General features: G+C 42.2%; 1 protein-coding gene across 1 annotated transcript in view; it reads right to left on the reverse strand.

Moving 5' to 3' along the window:
* CCDC178 (coiled-coil domain containing 178) overlaps nucleotides 1–21,586 on the reverse strand; it is a 384,864-nt gene that overhangs the window by 97,113 nt on the left and 266,165 nt on the right. Inside the window, exon 18 of the mRNA XM_040354128.1 lies at nucleotides 14,052–14,201. Coding sequence (XP_040210062.1) covers nucleotides 14,052–14,201 — 150 coding nt within the window. The remainder of the gene's footprint in view (nucleotides 1–14,051; nucleotides 14,202–21,586) is intronic.

Here is a 21,586-nt window from a genome sequence, read left to right on the forward strand (position 1 = left end):
ATAGAAGAATTTGAATGTTGGTTGACTAGTAATAATAATGTATAAATATAATTATTACTAGTGTCATTCAACATTAGAAATGTTTCTATAGCTTGTAGGCAGAACATTCGACCGGAAATGTACAACTGCGGCGTTGTACAGTTTAGCTGCTCCGTCGAATCTTCTTAAAACATTCGACAGACACCATGAGCCTTCAATGACAGATTAGACGTTAATTAATTCTGATTTTCGGACAAATGCATTTTTTAACGGAACAAAGAAAAAATATTTCGGGAGTAACTAAATAAATTTATCGAAAACGAAATTTCGAAACAAAATATTTCAGTGTGCACATGTCTACTATACAATTGCAATGGAAATTGAATTACAGCACTTCATTGCCACAGCCCTGCAGGAGACAAGTTTTGGGATGGAAAGGTTTGGGTGAGAATAGGTTTACTGGGTAGATAGAGGGTATTTGTTTTCTAGGATACCTACAAATTGTTATTGTTGTATGGCCCTGTGTAGCCAACTCAAGGCGATTCCTATTGTAAACTCCACTTTGTTGTTATGTTAAACATTAAGGGCCAGATCCTCAAAAGAGATACGCAGGCGGATCTGCTGTTCCGCCTGCGTATCCCTGTTTCTATCTTTGGAACTGATCCACAGAATCAGTTTCCAAGAGATAGACAGAAGATCCGACATGTGTAAGGGACTTACACTGCCGGATCTTAGGATGCAGTACCGCATCCGCCGCTGGGGGCATTTCGAGTCGAAATGCCGCCTCGGGTATGCAAATTAGCACTTACGGAGATCCACGAAGCTTTTCAGCTTAGTTTTTTCTCCGTAAGTATTAGTTTGCAATCGTAAAATTATGGCTGCTTTTACAAAGTGTAAAGTTAGTACACCTTGTAAAAGCAGACCCTGCTTTCCAGCGACGTTGTCTTTTTTATTTATTTATTTTTTTCCGCCGCAACTCGTTTTTTTTCCCGACGCAACTTTTTTGACCCGGCGCGATTCACGAAGCTCGGCGTAACCTAATTTTGCGCTATGCACGTCGAGAAAATGACGTCACGAGCATGCGCAGTACGTCCGGCGCGGGAGCGCGCCTAATTTAAATGGGACTCGCCCCATTTGAATTGGGAACGCCTTACGCCGGACGGATTTAAGTTACACAGCCGAAAATTTCTAGGTAAGTGCTTTGTGGATCGGGCACTTAGGTAGAAATTTTCAGCCAGTGTAACTTAAATGGGAATATTTAAGTTACGGCGGCTGGCTGTGGATCTGGCCCTAAATACTTAATAAAAATATATTTTTTTATAAAAAAGCCTTCCTTATTGAAAGTTCTTCCCTACACTTCTCTTTTTAAGCATTTTTATATAGTAACAGATCCACTTTAAATAGAGAGTCACAGCTAAAATAGCTTAAAAAAGAATCAAACACTAGGATAGTGACATTGGTTTAATATTATTGTTATTGGTAGGAAGGTTAGTGTATTATAAAAAACAAATGAATAAACAACATAAGTGAGGACAGCTGCTTTACTGTCCAGCAATCATTTTCTGAAGCCAGTCCAGGACTGCTGTCCACCACCAAAATGTACTAAAACACCTTCCACAGTGTACAGTGCATGAAGAGACAGCAGAGGCTTTTTCATCAAATTAGTATGCAACATAAGGCAGCTGTATATTCAAATGGGTTTTCTAGCAATTTGGTTGTTTTCCTTATAATAACAGGAAAGAACATTTTGATTTTGAAGGTGACAGAGGCAATATTACCAGAATTAAACAATCTGAATTAGCTTTTTCATGAAATGTAATATGTTTTATGCTTTTAGATTGGATGCTCCAGTGCGTTCAGATGAGCCTTTTCACTGTCACAGTCAATGACCAGGAACAGAATAAGCTCTGGAGGTAGGATTATCCTCAAATTTAATTTTTTTTTTATAGAAAAAGAAGCTAATAGCAAATGTTCTCAGCTAACTGTAGGTTCATCTATGCTATAACTAGAGAAACAAGAAATTATATTAGATAAAAAGAAAAGTAGAACATTAGTAAACAAAGGGGTGTTTGGGAGATTGCTATTCAGGCTCAGCTAGAAGCAATTCTTATCATCAACAAAGACAAAAATAAGTGACAAGTATGCAGACTTTCTAAATGATGCTTAAAGAGTTAGGTTTATTGTCATTTAATATAAGCAGCTCATATTAAAATGCAAGTATATTTTCTGTGTTAAAATGATGCATTCACAAATCTGACTCTATACTACCACGGCATCATATTTAAGGGCATAGGATGTGAATGTCTGGGTTCAAATTCATTATTTGATCACTAAAAACATGCTTTGTATTATTTTTGCTATTAGACATGAATTTGGAAAGACCTGTAGAAGATTAGCGTGGAGAGTTTTGTGTGTGGGTTTTTAAAAACAAGGGGCCAGATTCACGTAGAATCGTAGATACGTTACACCGCCGCAAGTTTTCATCGCAAGTGCCTGATTCACAAAGCACTTGCAAAAAAAAATTACACCGGCGGCCTCCGGCGTAAGCCCGCATAATTCAAAGGGGCGTGTGCCATTTAAATTAGGCGCGCTCCCGCGCCGGACCTACTGCGCATGCTCCCTTTTAAATTTCCCGCCGTGCTTTGCGCGAAGTGACGTCATTTTTTTAGAACGTCTTACGCAAGAAGGAAACATTTTTAAATTTCGACGCGGGAACGACAGCCATACTTTATACAGCACATACGTGGGCTGTGTAAAGTTAGGGCACCTAAAACGACGACTAACTTTGCAACGGTAAACTAGACTAGCAGCGACGTAGCGAAAGCGAAAAACCGTTGTGGATCACCGTAACTCCTAATTTGCATTCCTAATCAGGAGATACGCCGTCGTATCTCTTTTGTGAATCTGGGCCAAAGCTACAAACAACAGAAAAACAATGTACCAGTCTTCAGACACACACAATTTTTTATAATAATTAAACCTGCATGTCCTTTTTTTAGTTTTGTTCTTTGTTTTTCAGTAAATATTTCTAATGTCCAAGACAGCCTCTTTATAATTGGTCTTCTCTTAGCCAAAAGGTGCCTACTTATTGTAATGGTGACCAGAAGCCTCTGGGCTCAGTGACTGGTCCCCTCAACATCCCTCAATGATTTAACGCTGGCAACACTGATGTCAGCATTGCTTAATGTACAGATACTAGTTTTAAATGCTAATAGAGGTTCTGATTACCCAGCACCACCCTAATTGAAGTTTCTCCACCCCATATTCCTGTCCTCCCTGCTGGAGTATGCAGTGTCCTAAAGCTGCATGTCACCTAGTAGCTCAAGATACTAACAGATATCGGAAGTGACAGTGCAGGGGCTTTGCTGTCCATTCTCTCATGCTTTTCTCTGCCTGACTGCAGCCCACTGAGCCTTGCTGCATTTAATGTCTAATGCCACACGGTCGGAATTTACGATGGAAAAAGTCTGACTGAATTTTTTTTATGGATATCCGTGTGTATGCCCCATTTTTCCATCGGAAATTTCGCTGACTTAGAAAGAGAACATGTTTTTTTTTTTTTTCGACGGAAAAATTTCTATCAGAAATTCCGTTCGTCTGTATGGAATTCCAATGGAGAAAAAAACATGCATGCTCGGAAACAATTTGACGCATGCTCAGAAGCATTGAACTTCATTTTTTTAGGCTCGTCGCAGTGTTGTACGTCACCGCCTTTTTGACGGTGTGTCCGTGTGTATGCAAGACAGCTTGAGCAGGATTCTGTGGGGAAAACCCGTAGGAGTTTATTCCGAGGGAAAAATCGGTCGTGTGTATGCAGCATTAGTAGCCCAACATAGAGTTGAACAGAGCCATGCCCGTCTCCATTTACCTCTATAAACAGCCAGCAGAAGTGCCAGCTGGTTGATTGATTGTCCCGGTGGGACAGGACAGCCTAAGAAAGCCGCGGAAGGCGTGGGAGGGGGGTTAGCTGCTAGGATTGCTTTTACAAGAGAGCCGACTGTCGGGTCTAAAAAACAATACCAGGATGATGTCTGCAGGCATCATCCCACTGTAACCATGTGAAGTCTAGCAACGTACCAGTAAGTTGATGATTGTCAATGATCTTGAAGTATGTAAACTTTTTGAAGATCCCCATACAACGTCCCTTTGTGTCCACGGCTGTGGACACAAAGGGACGTTGTACCACATATTGTGGCAGTGCCCTAAGGTAAGGCGTTTCTGGATTAGAGTGTACAACTTCATCTACACCCAAGAGACGTCTCATAGATTTTATATTCAAATAAGCAACAATTATTATTGCAAAATCTTGGAAATCGGCAGTCTTGCCATTCGAACAGCTCAAGCATAAACTTTCTTGGATTGTGATTAATGAGCGCATGTCAGCGAATTTGAATGATAACATGTGGATGTTTGAGAAAGTTTGGGACCCATGGGTCAAGTACCTGACTGGAGATCTAAGATCCATACCCGATTAAGGCAGTTTGAGAATAGTGGGACTCGGCGTGCAAGGTCATGCCCTACTTTCCCTGTTAACCTTTCCCTTCTCCTCTTTCCCTCTTGTTTGTCTCTGCTATTTTATCTCCTAGGTCTTTTTGTCTACTACCTCTAAACCTAGAAAAGCTACTACTAACTGTAGTGAAGACCAATTTCTGGGTGACGAGGGATGCGCCTTCTTTTTCCTAGAGGTCCTCTTCCACAAACATATACAGTTACTAACAAGTCCACCTCCAAGCCATTATTGTTTATGAGCTGACTTTAAGCTTGGAAGCACAATTTTTAGTTGTACAGTTAGGCCAAAATGCACCTTGTTAATGCTTCATTTAGAGTTTTGAACAAATGATGGGGTTACCCCACATTGACGGTGCACTCAATACTGACTGTGAAGATTCTCATTTGGAAAAGTGCCTTTCTCTATGTTTTTTTTAGTTTAATGATTGTACTTTTACCTATTCACTCTGTATTTTACATTGTGGAAGATACGCATTCTTTGTTTTAACTTTGTATTCTTTTTTGTGAAATACTTAAAAAAATTATGGAACAGAAACCCCCAATGTGAAATATGACTTAAATCATATGCAATAGTAAATATTGTTTCAAAGTGTTGCTTACAAAATGACTATGCATTTTTTTTATTTCTTAAACGAAATAGACCAGAACATAGGACAAGTAACACAGTGTCCAGAAATATCACTGTATACAGAAGCCTTAGCATACATTCCAACAATCAGTTCAAGTATACAGTTTGCATATAGAGTCCATCAAGTGATGTAGTTATGCTGCTCGTCCATAACAGATGTATCTCGACCCCCTCCTGGTCTTTTTTTTTTTTTTTTTTCGGATTAAGTGAATGAAATGAACCATGGGAAGGAATAAGTAAACCAGCAGAAGAGTAAGAGCGGGAGGAAGACCAAAAATGCAAAAGCTAGGGACGGAAAGAGAAAATAAAAGAGGGGGAGGTATAAGAGGAATGGATTGGGAGGGATAGGAGGAAGGGGGTGGGAGGAGAGCCTTTCTCCTCCCTACAGCACCACCAAGACCAGTGACAATGCAGCTTTTAGGGTGTCTGTACAACAGCCAGGGAGTCTAAATGTAAAAATGTTTCTCAGATTGGTCTATGAGAAATTTGGTCAATTTGCTCCATAAGTTGCATGCCTGATACTCTAGTGCAGCAATGTACTACTGGTAGGTGGATTAATTGTTTTCCATAGAGCTGCTGCATTCAGAATATATCTTAGGAGTGAGTTTTTGTAGCGTTTATATGATAGTTGCGTATTATGTAAAAGATAGGTGGTGGGTGAGTCTGCAGGGACCATCCAGTTTAATTTTTGATGGAGGATTGAATTTATGATCAAAAAGTGGTAAGCACTAGGAATTCCCAGAAAATGTGTAACAAACACCCTTCCGCTCTGAGGCAGCATCAGCGTAGGGGAAACACTTGAAGGTTGATCTTATTTTAAAAGTTGAGGCCTTTTGTGACACCTAGTAAGTATTTTATATCCATTTTATTGTTATGCGTTTGTCAATAAGGCTTTGCGAGCAGGTAGTAGAATTCTATCTTTTTGGGCAGGAGAGAATGTGATACGAGATACGCATGAAATTCCGGTATTTCCGTCCTACCTAAAATAATTACACCGGCGCTTCTTTGTGCGCAAATTACGCTAGACACGCCGCTGTATTTGATAGGCAAAGATGCAAATGAGGGAGATAGGGCGATCCACAAAATTAAGTGTGTGCGGCGTAGATTACGACCTGTGCGCTTCTGTTAGTTTCCCGGAGCACTTTTACACTTTATAAAAGCAGCCCTAATTTTACACATGCCGTGTAAAGGTCAGCTAAAGCAATACCATGAAGGAAGAGCTGATCACACACACTTGCTGGACTACAATCTGTATGCCACCATGCCAGGGGCATCCATACCCCTATCTATAATAGTGACTTTAGTAACCCAGGGTACCCCCTCTTCTGAGGGAACAGCAGTCAGGAGACGCCTCGCAGAATGCTTATTTGCAGAGTAAACGCACATTAATGATGTCACAATGAGAATGCATGAATGCACGCCACTGTGGTCCCTAGCACAGACACATCACATGCACATCGAATTGGATTAGATCCAAGTCCCCCCCCCCTTTGGTACTTGGGAGCAGCAACGCCACGCCACGGCTCCAATTATGTAACTGTGCATTCATACACCATTCAGGAACCTGGGATCACTTCTTCCTGGTCCTGGGGATCCCTACTCCACCAAAACTGAGGGTGACACCCTTATTTTATCAGGAATGCCACCCCCCCCACATTCACACATCATTCACACACATAAATCAAATCATAAGTACAGAATACCAAATGAAATAATAAAAAAAAAAAAAAAACATAAAAATAAAAAAACAAAAGTATCCCTGCTAATTAATTATCGGCGGCGATTGCTACGCCTTGGCTGGCCACGGGCACGGGCACGGGCACGCCCTCGTGGAGGATGTCCATTGGGGGGTGTGAGCTGGGGAAGGAGGAGCCTCCTGGGGGGGGAAGGAGGAGCCTCCTGGGGGGGTGAGCAGGGGAAGGAGGAGCCTCTTGGGGGGTGAGCAGGGGAAGGAGGAGCCTCCTGGGGGGGGGTGAGCAGGGGAAGGAGGAGCCTCCTGGGGGGGTGAGCAGGGGAAGGAGGAGCCTACTGGGGGGGTGAGCAGGGGAAGGAGGAGCCTCCCCTGCTGGCCTGCCCTCCAAGGTCACTGCAATTCTACTGAGACAGGCAGTGAGGGCAGCCGCATTGGCCTGGCCAGACCTAGTATTGTCCTGCACAGCCTGGGTCAGGGCAGTCACCTCCCGGGCCACGCCTGTTGTGGCGGTCTGTAGGTCGTTCATGCATGTAATGACCGCCACTGAGTTGGTGGCCACATCACCGACTGCCTCCATCATTACACCCAGGCTGTGCTCCATCTGGGTCATTTGTTGTAGCATTTTAGCCAGAGTGCGGGTCTGCCGGGCATTGTCCCTCAGCAGACTGACCGGCAGACGCTCGGCCACCTCCATGGTGTCCTGGGTCACCATCCTGCCTGCCCCTGAGGCTTGTGGCCTGGGAGGAGGGGATAGAGTGACCTTTGTGGGTGGAGGCCTGTTGGGGGAGAAGTGGGAGGGGCTACCCCTGATGGTGGCCTGACTGGTGCCAGCCTCTGGGGTAGCCTCAGGGGAAGACTCAAAGGTCATCATATCAGAGGCCAACAGGACTTCCCGGCCAATCTGAATATTTTCTTCCTCCTCCCCCTCATCCTCCTCCCCCTCATCCTCCTCCCCCTCATCCTCCTCCCCCTCAACCTCCTCATGAGGGGAGGTTTGGCCACTCCCCTCCCCTGGGGAATCCTGCCCTTCTTGGGAGTCATCAGCAGCCTGTCTTGGGGGTGGTGCAGCAGCCTGGCCTGATGGGCCAGCAACCTCCTGGCCTGATGGGCCTGCAACCTCCTGGCCTGATGGGCCTGCAACCTCCTGGCCATCTGTGGAGGACACAAAACAATCACAGGTTTGAGGATCCACACACTTGGCACATCTTCCCTTCCCCCACCCACACATGCTAATCACCAGAGAGAAAAACCAAAAACTTACCTGTCCTCACAGGAACATCTGACTGATAGCCAGGCAGGCCCACCACCTGCTGTGGGTGGAAACACTGGGCCACTGCCCATTCCTCCTCCGGCAGTCTGACTGGGCAGGGTCCCCCTCCTCCAGTGCCCCTGGTATGGGCGTCCATCTTTGCCATCTTATTGCGGACGACGCTCCTAAGGTCGTTAATCTTTTTCTATATGCCAGCTGGGGTCCTGGTCTCCCCCCCCCCCGCCGCATTGACCTGATCCGTTATCCGTTTAAGGAGCTCCTTCCTCCTGGCCGGGGGGGTGTTCCGGCTCTCAGGGCCATGCAGATATCCCCCATATCGCACGATACCCCGAGCAAGAATTTGCTTCTCTCCCAGGGTGAAATTAAGCTTCCTGCGCTTGGGGGCCATCACAGACACCACCCAGCACCAAGAAACTCACCCAAAAAACAATCACCAATACACACCCAACAAACAGACAAAAATACACACCCAAAAAACAGACAAAAATATACACCCAAAAAACAGACAAAAATATACACCCAAAAAACAGACAAAAATATAAACACACAAGCAGACAGCTACTATAAATTCTAAATAAAACACGAACAAAAAACAAACAAAATACAAGCACAAAAAAAATAAATCAGCTAAAACAATAACAAACAAATTAACAAAATACACTTATCAAAAACAAACACCAACTAGACTCTCCAACTCCTCAAACACTTTTCTCACAAACACAACTTAACAACACACCAACAAACGTTAAAGCGGGGGTTCACCCTTAGAGGGCACTTTTCCCCCTTAGATTCCTGCTCGTTATTACTAGGGGAATCGGCTATTTATTTTAAAATATGTGCAGTACTTACCCGTTTACGAGACGCATCCTCTCCGTCGCTTCCGGGTATGGGCTTCGGGAATGGGCGTTCCTTCTTGATTGACAGGTTTCCGAGAGGCTTCCGACGGTCGCATCCATCGCGTCACGATTTTCCGAAAGAAGCCGAACGTCGGTGCGCAGGCGCAGTATAGAGCCGCACCGACGTTCGGCTTCTTTCGGCTACGAGTGACGCGACGGATGCGACCGTCGGAAGCCTCTCGGAAGGCTGTCACTCAAGAAGGAACGCCCGCTCCCGAAGACCCATACCCGGAAGCGACGGAAGAAGATGCAGCTCGAAAACGGGTAAGTACTGCTTATATTTTAATATAAATAGCCGATTCCCCTAGACCGAACGAGCAGGAAGCTAAGGGGAGATTTTTTTTTTTTTTTTAAATGGGTGAACTCCCGCTTTAAGAGCAGAAGGAAATTGCTCATGGAAGGGAAACACTGGGATATACTTTTGCAAGGGAAGTGTGTTTGACTGGGGCTTTTTATACACAGGGTGATCCTCAAACTAAGTACGCTTGGCCTTTTACCTATCTCACTGAATGCGCCGAGCAAAGTTCTGCACATGCGCAGCAGATTCGTGCGCGCATGCGCAGTACGGTCGGCCCTTCATTTGCACGGGGTCACGGCTCATTACAATGAAGCACGCCCACTTCCTTCCCACTTGCAATAACCCCGCCTTACGCCTCGGAATTTAAGTTACGCTGGCGCAATTTTGTGCGCAAATGCGCTGTGGCTACGGCACTTACGACACCAACTTAGGGCGCCGTAACTTAAATTACATACGTTTTGAGTAACTTAATTTGCGCCGCTGGCTGTGGATTTGGCCCAAAGTTCTTATTCCCATTTAGTTAGGGAGCTCAGTTCGCATTTAACACAATTACCATGCATTTTTAATGGCCTAAGTTCCTTAGTCTAGAGTTCCCTTTTAAAGCAGGTCAACATATGTGTTTTTTACACAGAGGGTCATCTACTTAAAGTAGAGCTATAGGCAAAACCAATGTCGGCTGGTGTTTTTTTGGTGGTGGCGACAAACAACCATCCGCCCCCTCGAGCGGCACCCACTCTCCCTGCTGTTTGCTGGTTGGTCCAGGACTTACCCCATCGTGGCAGGCAGCATGGTGCAGCGGCTCGGCTCTGAGTCCTCTCCTCCATGGTGGTTTCCAGCTGCTCCCCTCCTCCTTCTAGGCATCCAATAGGATTTCCTGTCCTTTCAACCGATTGGGTGACCGGTGTCAAAACCTGCTTTCTGATCGGCCGGGAGGAGTATCAGTGTTACAACAGCGACTATTGATTCGCTGTTGTCACACACTTGGGAAGGCTCGGGGCGCACTCTCTGGGACCCGAGCCTCTGGCTCTAATCGGTGCTTCAAAAAAACAGCTCCTCAGATTGGAATCCATGCGCCAGTGTCCTTAAAGGGGCTGGACGCATGGATAGGGGAGGTGGTGATTGAATTTTTTTTTTTCATTTTGGATTGAGCAAGGGAAGGTTATAACCACTGTCAGATTTGTTTTTGGCCATCTGTGTCCTATTGTGGAGATTTCCCTTCATTTCCTGTCCCAAAGCCAAACAGGAAGTAAGAGGAAATCCCAGCAAATTAAAGGAATTCCTTGGGGACCCCCGGGCCACCAGAACTAGTGTCCCTATTTGAAGATTTTCCCTCTATTACGTTTCTGGGAACAACCTAAAATTTAGGATTTTCTTTTACTTTCAAAATTAATGGTAAACAGGACAAATAGAGAGGGTAATTCTCCTTAACAGAGGGACAGACAGCAATAAAAACTGACAGGTGTTCTAAGTAGGAATGCCACCTGTCTGGGATTCACCCGGACAGTACTGGTTTTGAAACATGTGTCTGGATTTCAGTCCACTTGAAACCCGGACACATTATTCTGACAGGAATGTGGCTCGGAACAGGACTTGACAGGGGAATGGGGAGGGGGCACTATGTGCGCTGCATTATTATTTTCTTAGGAGTGGCCAAAAGTGTCCCAGGTCTGTTACAATCTTAAAGTATATACTAAAGAAAAAATACAGTGCTCAGCTAAAGTGTACAGGTTTTGCTTGAAAAAAAATTGGCAACCCTAGTTCTAATCCCTCACCATCCAAAACTATAAAAAAAAAAAGTTTTGCTTTAGTTATACTTTAGCAAGTGATTTTACATTTTAGAGATGTGCTTTGACCCTTTCTTCTCTATAGTAAAGTTTTGTTCTAAATGTAGTAGAAATTGCTAACAAATGTCTGATAAATTATCCCACGCATTATAACAGAATTGACAAGGCATCTTACATGTCTCCTTTATCTTATTATGTGCTTGACATATTATTTCAGTTTAACATATGTGGGGTCAATTTATGCTGAGTAGTTATTAGAAGCCATGATAACAAAAGCCATTACACTGCAGTTCCGTTTTGACAGTAAAAATTTCTGCAACATTATCACAAATCCTCCTGCATTAGTGCAATGATCCTTACAATAGTTTCATATTAGAATGAAAGGGCCGCTCTAGCATACTTGATAAAAGTTCTTCCTAGTCTGTCTTTATATTTGCATGCTATTCTTTCCACTTATATCACTAATTTGTAATAAATCAAACAAAATGAACAAATACATGTACATAAACACACAATCTGGGGTAATCAATCAGCAGACAAAACAGCTATGACAATGTCACAAGGTAGTGACCCACAGCAATCAGTCACAAATCTTCTCTTGTTAACAAAACACTAGATTGCTTTTCTGGGTTTTTGTTAATGTATTTTTTCCACATTTGTGACAGCCTAACTTCAGTTTAAATCGTCGTAATACATTTTTGGGTGCATGGACTTGAGCTCTCTTTATAAGAAGTTGACTCCTGCTGCCAAGAGACACACAAAAGGTGTGCAAAGCCTTACCAAAGGTTTTCCTTCAACCTCTGTTACGCAGATCCGCCTGGTCAGTGGGGATCTTTCTGCTGATCCCCGCTAAGCAGGAGGATGACAGGTCTGTGTCTGCTCCGCTATGTAGAGCAGACACAGACACAGCCCGCTCTCCTCTATAGGGAGGTCGAATGGAAACAGACCGCCTGTCTGTTTCCATCTGAATGTCATCTGATCCACCAGATGGATGTTTGTGCCCAGATCAAATCGGATGCTGGGTGTGGGTGTCAGCAGACTCATGTCCACTGACATTCACCGCTCCATAGAGAGCTATGGATGGTTCGATCGGGTCCGCCTGAAAAACAGACAGGTGGACCCAATAAGAATCTTTGTGTAAAAGGGGCCAAAAGCAGTCAGAGACTGATCAAAATCCTGTCTCCTCTTGGCGTGCTTTATAGAAGGACCCTTGCTCTTTGCGTGGAAACAGCGGTCTCTCTGCTGAGGTCAGTCAATTGAGAAATTACTAAAGTTACACCTGCGTTTGCATGAGCATGCAGATGTTTGTGCACCCAGTGACCTCAAAGGCTTAACTAAAAAATTGTAAACTCTGCTTAAATTCATACACACATTACTGTTTTTAGCATGCACTGAAAATTCAGAGAAGGCTGTTTTGATATGCACTTCCTACATGAAAGGAAAAACTAACTGATGTAAGGTTTCCCCAAAAAGATTAGGGAAAGTACAATTTTGTTTCCAGGTACCCAACCATCACCAGCTGGTGCCCGTTCGGCTGCTGGAGTAGTTACTGCTGAGCAACATTTGCAAGTGAATAGCTGTATGTATGCTGGTACAGATTTATGTATCTATGTAAGCAGAAAATCTGCTCAGTAAATACTTTGAGAGTACAGTCTGTTTTTGTTTTGTTAAATGATTCAAACATGAAAAATATAACTTTATTGGTTCCTACCAACAGTTATTTTCTTGTTACAGTGTAAATAAATCTGTACCACTGTTCTTAGGTAACTAGAAAGCCTCTCAGTTTTTCATTTACATCAGTTTTTTACATCTGCCAGCTAGAGTTCCAAACCACTTGCGTCCCGGAGCCATTATTTCATGCAAAAACCGACCATTTGACCGTTTACATTCATTTTTCGTCCGATCAGTTTTTTTTTAATGGAAGAATAATAGGACTTTGATTCCTTCTAAAAAAAGGAATGATGACAGAAGCGGAAGTAAATGGATGAGCATTGATGTCCATTTTTCATCCGTCAACGAATGGATGAAAAATTAACAAATGGTCCACATGTGTAAAAAAGGGCCTTAGGGATGTCACATGCAACTTTCGAAGTGCATTCAACTCCAAGAATATAGGGCCAGATCCACAGCCAGCCGCCGTAACTTAAATATTCCGATTTAAGTTACACTGGCTGAAAATTTCTACCTAAGTGCCCGATCCACAAAGCACTTACCTAGAAATTTTCGGCTGTGTAACTTAAATCCGGCCGGCGTAAGGCGTTCCCAATTCAAATGGGGCGAGTCCCATTTAAATTAGGCGCGCTCCCACGCCGGACGTACTGCGCATGCTTGTGACGTCATTTCCCCGACGTGCATAGCGCAAAATTACGTTACGCCGAGCTTCGTGAATCGCGCCGGGTCAAAAAAGTTGCGTCGGGAAAAAAAACGAGTTGCGGCGGAAAAAGAAAAATTTAAAAATAAAAAAGACAGCGTCGCTGGAAAGAAGGGTCTGCTTTTACAAGGTGTACTAACTTTACACTTTGTAAAAGCAGCCCTAATTTTACGATTGCAAACTAATACTTACGGAGAAAAAACTAAGCTGAAAAGCTTTGTGGATATCCGTAAGTGCTAATTTGCATACCCGAGGCGGCATTTCGACTCGAAATGCCCCCAGCGGCGGATGCGGTACTGCATCCTAAGATCCGGCAGTGTAAGTCCCTTACACATGTCGGATCTTCTGCCTATCTTTTGGAAACTGATTCTGTGGATCAGTTCCAAAGATAGAAACAGGGATACGCAGGCGGAACAGCAGATCCGCCTGCGTATCTCTTTTGAGGATCTGGCCCTCAATGTCAGCAAGAAGTGATACTTTAGTTCTAGAACGATCTTCTGTCTTCTTTCGGGATATGTTTGCACACATTTACTAGAGGCAATACACATTCCTACATTCATTATAAGAACCCTATAAGTAGACACAGTTATTCTAGTAATACCTTCAAGATGACCCTGACTTACCTGTAAGTAGTCTCGGATTGTTGCCTCTCTCCTCAGCCTGCTTTCATAATTGACCATATACTTGTCTTTCTCGTCCAAATAGCTTTCTTGAAAAGTCTTATATTCCGAAGCTAGTGCAGTATTTTCTGTTAGTGCTGACTCCAATGCTGCCTGCATTAGAGAATTAAAAAATAATAACTTAAGCATACTTAATTTCTATGAAATAATAAATGGACTATAACAATGAATAATGCATGTGCTTTTTCCCCTGAAAAAAAAAAGTTCCTGGCCACCACTAGAAGGTGCTGTTTAGAGGCAGGAGAGCTGCTCTGTATTGGATTACATGAGCAGCCTGTCTCCTGGATGCAGTATGTGAACACAACTCTGGGCACTGTCCCCCAGCATATTGACAGATGTCCAGAGGTTGCAGGGACAACTACAAATATATAATTCATACTGCACATTTTAAGTATACTTATATAACTGAAAATATGTTCAAAATATGAAAATACATTATGACATGATATAGTAATTGAATACCAATTCACTATTCCGTGCAGCAGAGCATGCTGGCAAACAAGAAGCCTACACTATAACTGAGCCTCATCAAGACATAAGAGTTATGAATGGGTATTCTCTGACCAGTTCCCCCTTTGGCCCTAACAGCCGATCCCATTGGCAGGTGACTAGAGGTCACCTCAGGAGCAGAGAGCACACCAAATTTGCATCTTGAGAGGTCCACTGCCATGCTCTAAACCAGTGTTTCTCAACTCTAGTCCTCACAGTGCCCCAACAGGTCATGTTTTTAGGAATTCCATCAGATGAACCAGCTGTGGTAATTACTAAGGCAGTAAAACTGATCAAATCACCTGTGCAAAATAATGGAAAGCCTAAAGACATGACCTGTTGGGATGCTAGGCTATAATTGCAATATGTGACACAACTGGAAACAATCATTAAAAGTGCAAAACTGGAAAAGCTTTTGTATGACTGTCTATACTAGTACCAAGTCCAGTTACTATGTGATGCACAAGCCTCTTTTACCTTCTCTAAGTAAGATAAATCCTCCTTTATTTGTATCTCACCTTCCCCCTACCAGACACTGTAGCTCACGGTGAGAACAAAGCTGTTGATCCAGAAAGCAGTGGGCAGGACTAGACCTGGTCAGATGCTGACTAACAAGCTACATGCTTATGAATCAGCAGTAACAATGGTCATAGTCATGTACCTACAACATGCATTTATCCCACTATAGTGAAATTAGGCACAGCCTCCTACATCAGAGTGGCAACTCTGCTTTGAATTCAGGAACAATCCAGCATCAATGCCACTTTGAAGCTGTATTAAGTGAATTTCTCTGTAACATCAACAGGTACTTGTGAGACATTGCAGGGGGACCAAGAGAAAACTGTAAGCACAAATGTACCTATAATAAAGTGTTGCCCTGCATATTTTTCATGGGAGGCCATAGTTCTACTTTAAATCAATTTGTGACTTCATTCCACGTCACCTAGAAATGCTGAACTGAGTTGAGCATATTTACACAATAAATTGAAGTGAATTGAATATTCACTTCAATTATACAATCATGTGGAGATGAAACAAGTAAACATGGATTTACTTTTCACATGATTGGATAATTTAAGTGAATATTCACACAATTTAGGCTACAAAAATAAATCAGCCTCAATACTTATTTTGTAGTCGCTTAAACATTTTTCATTTCATACAAATTAGTTCTGCATATTGCCAAGGATAGAAGATAATTACCCAACTTATAGCCAATGCACCTATATTTATTGCAATAAATAATGGCATAATACCAATAACATGTACAACAATCTCCATTTCATTCCTTAAGTTACAATTAATACTGCGCATAATTCATTAGTAAGCTATACCGATCCACTTGGTTACGCAAGTTATTTTACCAATCACAGAGCTTAGCTACAGCAAACAAAAGCCTTTTCAGTAAAATCTCACTACCCCATAGCCTTTTCCAACTTTAAGACTGACAACCAATCAGTGGAATTTATCTCCTTATTTTCAGTCCACTAATTACGGAGATGAAAACTTAGTATGTACATGAAAAGTTAAAAAAGTATAGTAAATTTCCTTACTTCTAACACTACTTTTTTGCACATTATACTTTTTAGGCTTTTCTACATCCCATAGAAAAGGCAATGTACACTTTATGAATTACTTACTTTGTAAAAGCAAATATATTTTTACATGAAATTTATACTAATAATTCTGTGACTACTAAAAACGATATGACGGACAAGCCCATTTTTGTCTGAGAATGCTTTACATAAGCAGCTATTTTCAACTAGTGTTCCTCCAGAGGTAGCTAAAGGTAGTTGGCACTGGCAAACTGACCTACTGCCTGTTGGTGCCTGCAGATATGAGGCCAACTTCACATGGCAGAGTAAGTGGTGTGGGCCAGTAGAGTTTTTTCCCCTCTTGCCTAGGTAACCACTCATACAAATCTAATACAATTTATCTTTTTAGCTATCTATAAAGGTGACATTTTCCCAATTACCACCATTGTGAGGGGCATTTTTCCTCTCTCTGACCGCCAGTGCAAGGGAGTCATCGCCTACTGGCCATCAATTTAAGGGAACAGTACTAAAGTATGACCACCAAATGTATGGGGTCCTTCTTCCTCTGAACATCAATGTAAGTGGGCATCTTTCCTACTGACCATCAAGATAAGATGGTTCCTTCTCAACTGACCACCAATGGCTATTGTTTCTTTCACGTTCATTTGAGGATTATTACGGATTATCATTTTTCTATATAGAACAGTGAAGGATGAAACAAATTACCTGTCTTCATGTTAAAGTGATATTAAAGGCAAAATTGCATTAAGGTAAAAAAAAAACTTAAGGCTATAGAAACACTTTAATGCAGAGAATGCATTAAGGGGAGAGAGAGGGAGGAGAGTGTACAGCCTTTAGAGCCACTTTAACCACTTCCATACCGCTGAACATCATATGACGTCCTCGGCTTTCAGTGGTGATATCTGAATGATGCCTGCAGCTGCAGGCATCATTCAGATATCATTTTTTTCAGCTGCCGATTCCCTACACCATAAGAACAATCATAGTGGCTGTTCAGCTACTTGATTGTTCTTACAGGCGGAGAGGGGGACACCACCCACCTCCTGCTGCTCTCCGATGCTTCTCCCGGCTTGCCAGAGAAGGAATCTGCCGGTGCCAGAAGAAATACATAGAGAAATCCAAGGGACAGATGGTCCCGACAATCTCTATGACTTTCGGAGGCCCAGGTGTGACATTATGAGGTCACGTCCGGGCCGGCGGAAGTAAACAATGCTGGGGGATCGTCAGGAAAGCCTGAGATCGTTCTTTTTTTTTTATCTCAGGCTTTTCAGCCTGGAGGAGAGATGTGGGGTCTTATAGGTTCTATCTATCTTACCGGTTTTCCTCCCTCTCTCTCCCCTTTCCACCTGCCCTCCTTTTACTTTCTTCCTCTTCCCTTTACTCCCTCTCCTTCTCTTCCCCTTTCCTTTATCAGTGGTGCCTAGAAAGTCAATTTTTACAATTCCAAATTTATATTTCCATGACGTGGCACTGTATTACCTCATAATATATACCTACAGTACCATCCTGTGATGGTGTATGTAGCCTTTTGATATGTATCTATTTACTCAGCATAACATAATCTTTTACATCATACCAAAGAATTGTGCTAACATTACTGTTTGTTTTCCCCAAAAAAATCACGTTTGAAAAATTGCTGCACAAATACCATGTGAAATAAAAAAAAGTTGCAATGGCTGTCATTTTAATCCCTAGGGTCTCTGCTAATATATATATATATATATATATATATATATATATATATATATATATATATATATATATATATATATATATATATATATATATATATATGTTTGGGGGTTCTGAGTAATTTTCTAGCAACAAAATTATTTTTACATGTAGGAGAGGAGTGCTGGAATTTGCACGGTATGGAAGTGGTTAAATAACATAAAACTGATGACTATACACATTCTGACAGAATTAAGCCTAGTACATACAGGCCGTATGTCTGGCGACATCGGGCGGTTCAATAAAAATTGTCTGACATTCAGCCTGCGCGTATGGCAGCCGGTCCGAAGTGCATGCTGGAAAAACCAATGGCTGAGAGTGCTGACCAGAGTGTTCTGGTGGGGTTGTGGGGAGTACGTCCCCCTGTCGGAACACAACAGCTCAGTGGGGGAGATTGCTGTACTAACAGGGTTGAAGGAAAAACCTCATGATGTGTACTAGCCTTTAGAGAGGAGAGAAATTACCATTATCAGCCTGTGCTTCTCATTCCCTGTCCAATCACAAATGAGGTGACCAACCTGGATATGCTGTCCATGTAAATCTTAGGAATGGCTAGACAGAAATGCAAGTCGTTTAACAGGTAGAACAACTCCAATATATGTATTACAATGGTGAAATTAGCTGTCTGCCGGAGTTCAGCTTTAAAAAAAACGTGGTCTGGGCATTCTCTTGTGACTTCTGGTCATAAAAGGTTAAGGCGCCATAAAAAAATGTACAACAAAGTATGTAAAAAAAAAAAAAAATGTGATTGCATGCAGTAAAATATGTCCAACTCTGCAAGCTGCTGCAAGCCAATAGGGTTAAACAGCCATGTTTTTTTTTTTTGTTTTTTTGCAGCAGCAGATAATATGCAGCAAAGTTCTTCTTTAAATAACGATGCTAATTACTTAATTACTGAGCATCACTCAGAGTCCATGCCAATCTGAGCATGCATGTTATAGTAAGGGTAATGATTTACTAACACTAACATGCAGTTTTTGTAAGAAAAGTTTTTATTTCTTAAATTCCCTCGCTGGATGAGTACAGTGACCACTGCTCTTCACTTCATTTTAGTAAATCACCCCCTAAGTGAGGTTAAGCATGATCAATGTCCATGGTCGGGAGACTAATAAGTAAATAAACTTTCTTCATTAAAGTTTCACTTCTTCTGCTTAACATGCTGAGAAAAACAAGCAGAACAAGGTTGTAGCTGCATGAAATATAGACTGATCATCAGCCACTGGCCTGTCCCCTGCACTCACCTTCAAGCTGTCAATAGAGGAGCTTGAGAATATATGAAGCAGGCGCAATCATATTTTTGTAAAAGTGTAGGAGGAAAGAAAAATGAAGATGGAACTCTTGAGAATACAGGGGATAAATTAAATAAAAATGTTCATTCTGTGCCCCTTTTAATCTTACTGATGTATTCAAACTATTGGACATGTACTGTAACTGAATATCTCAACTGTACCTGAAGAAATAATGGAGCGTGTCTCAGCAGTAAAACAGAACGGCACTAAACTGATGAGTTTAACCCAGCAGAAAGAGCGGCTGTAAACATGACAAATGCCTGCTATTGATTTCAGGTTTAATTACTCTGTGCAGCACTGACAAAGCCCATCAGATGTTGTTGTGAAGTGTAAATGGAACAGACCACACTTCACTGACCAGAGGAAACTGATGGTGTCTGCAGTTTGCATTGTTTACTTTATCCTCCGTAAACTTCAGCCTTGATCAAATTAACAAGTGCTACTAACCTCCAACAAACTACTGTGCTCCCTGGTTTTATTGCAGAATCTGGAGATTACTACCATTCAGTGCCCAGTGACAATGGGAAAATGTTTTACAGTCTTCTCATGCAGTATAATGGACTGCCGTGAAAGAAGAGATATATAGTATATGTGTACACATTCATACTGTAAGTCCACAAGAATCTTTCTTTCTAAATGGGTTCTTCACATACTTTTCTTTACCTGCCAAGCTGCACTTTGACAGAAGTATACTCCTTTTTGTTGTTTTGGGATTGGCTCAGCTGTCAACAGTATTAGGCCTCGTCCACACGACCGGTTTTCTCTGCAAAAAACAGCAAAAAAACTGCTGGCAGAGCTTTCTTGCCGAGAAAATCGTTCGTGTGTACGAGGCTTTCAGGTTTCTCATCAGGAAATCTGGCCAGAATCTCGACGAGAAAAAAAAAGAAACCTGCGCCCTTTTTTCTCGTCAAGATTCTTGTCGGCCTGTTTCCCGACGAGAAACCCTAGAGTGTGTATACTTACCTGTCGCCGTGGAAACCCACGCATGCTCGAAATGACTTTGACGCATGCACAGTAGCTTCCACAGCATAGGTTGGGTGAAGCAAGATGGCGGCGACGGCATCGAATGTGATGAGCGCATGCTCGTCGTACACGATGATGTCACTGCCTTCTTGTCTTTCAAGAGAACCATGGTTCTTTTGAAAAGGTCAGTGTGTACACTCAGGCGGCAAGAGATTTTTGCGAAGAATCTCGTCGGGAAAAACAACGTTTTTTTCCTGAAGAGATTCTTGCCCGTGTGTACGAGGCCTTAGTCCCAAAACCCTTGGAGTATATCACAGCTGTTGTACGACTATCCCACTTATTCAACCGACACAGATAAATTTTGTACAACATTAACCCTTACTTCATCAGGTATTCACTTGGTGAAGAGCTGATTTTGCCCAAAATGTTGTGCATTAGTGCATAATGCAGCAGTAGCTGTTATGTCACAGGTGTTTGGGACTGGTTTTACGGAACTATAAATAGGTGGAAACCCTTCAGAATATGGTAAGTTACAGCTGGCTATTAAATTGACATTGCCTGATTACATTGCTTTAGTAATCTATATGCAGGGACAAATATGGTGGTACATGGGGCAGTTGTGACAGCTCCTAGTGGAAACAGTGGACGAGCAGTGCGAAGACTAAAAGCTTTAATGTACATTTTGTCAAGAGTATCCATTTTACGTGTAACGAAGAAACGTCTCATAATAGTTGTTTGTCCAGAGCACTTCATAATAGTTGATATTTTTTAATCCATAAATATGTAGCTGAAGTCACACCTTAGGAACTGTATTCACTTTGCTACGTCTCATGAACATTACTCACTCTGTGGATGCTTTGAGTTGATTATTTGATGACAAATGCTTAAATAAGATTCTGTTTATGTGTTTTATTCTGATTGGTCTAAATTATACTGAGATTATCAAAAAACACCCTGTTTTCGCGTATATATCGTTTGTTCCATGTAATTGTTCCAAATGACAAATATTGGTTGAAGCATTTATGTTGTTTATTATTCCTGAACGTGCTTGAAGGTTTGGTAATACGCTGATATACCACAGTATCTTTAGATTAATAAAGTTAATAGGAAGCAAGCCTAACAATTGTATACAAGGGCTTACTTGATAGACTAGATTACTTAAGAAAGGCCAAATATAACTTAGTTGATGGGTATTAAAGCACAACCCCTGGCAAAACTTCTTTGTAGGAAGACTTGGGAAGGGTAAATAGTTCTGTCAATTCTTTGTTTTTTTTTCAGATTTTATTTGAAGACGTTAATAAAGGTGGAGTGGCCCATATAAAGATACACTTTGGCTACTTTCACACTGGGGGGGGGCATTAGCGGTAATGGCTGCTAATTTTATGCCGCTCTAGGGGCTGAATAAAGTGTTTAAAGTGCCCGCAAAGCACCGCCACCGAAGCGCATTGCA

The sequence above is a fragment of the Rana temporaria genome, chromosome 5 (assembly GCF_905171775.1).
Source record: "Rana temporaria chromosome 5, aRanTem1.1, whole genome shotgun sequence".
NCBI lineage: Eukaryota > Metazoa > Chordata > Amphibia > Anura > Ranidae > Rana > Rana temporaria.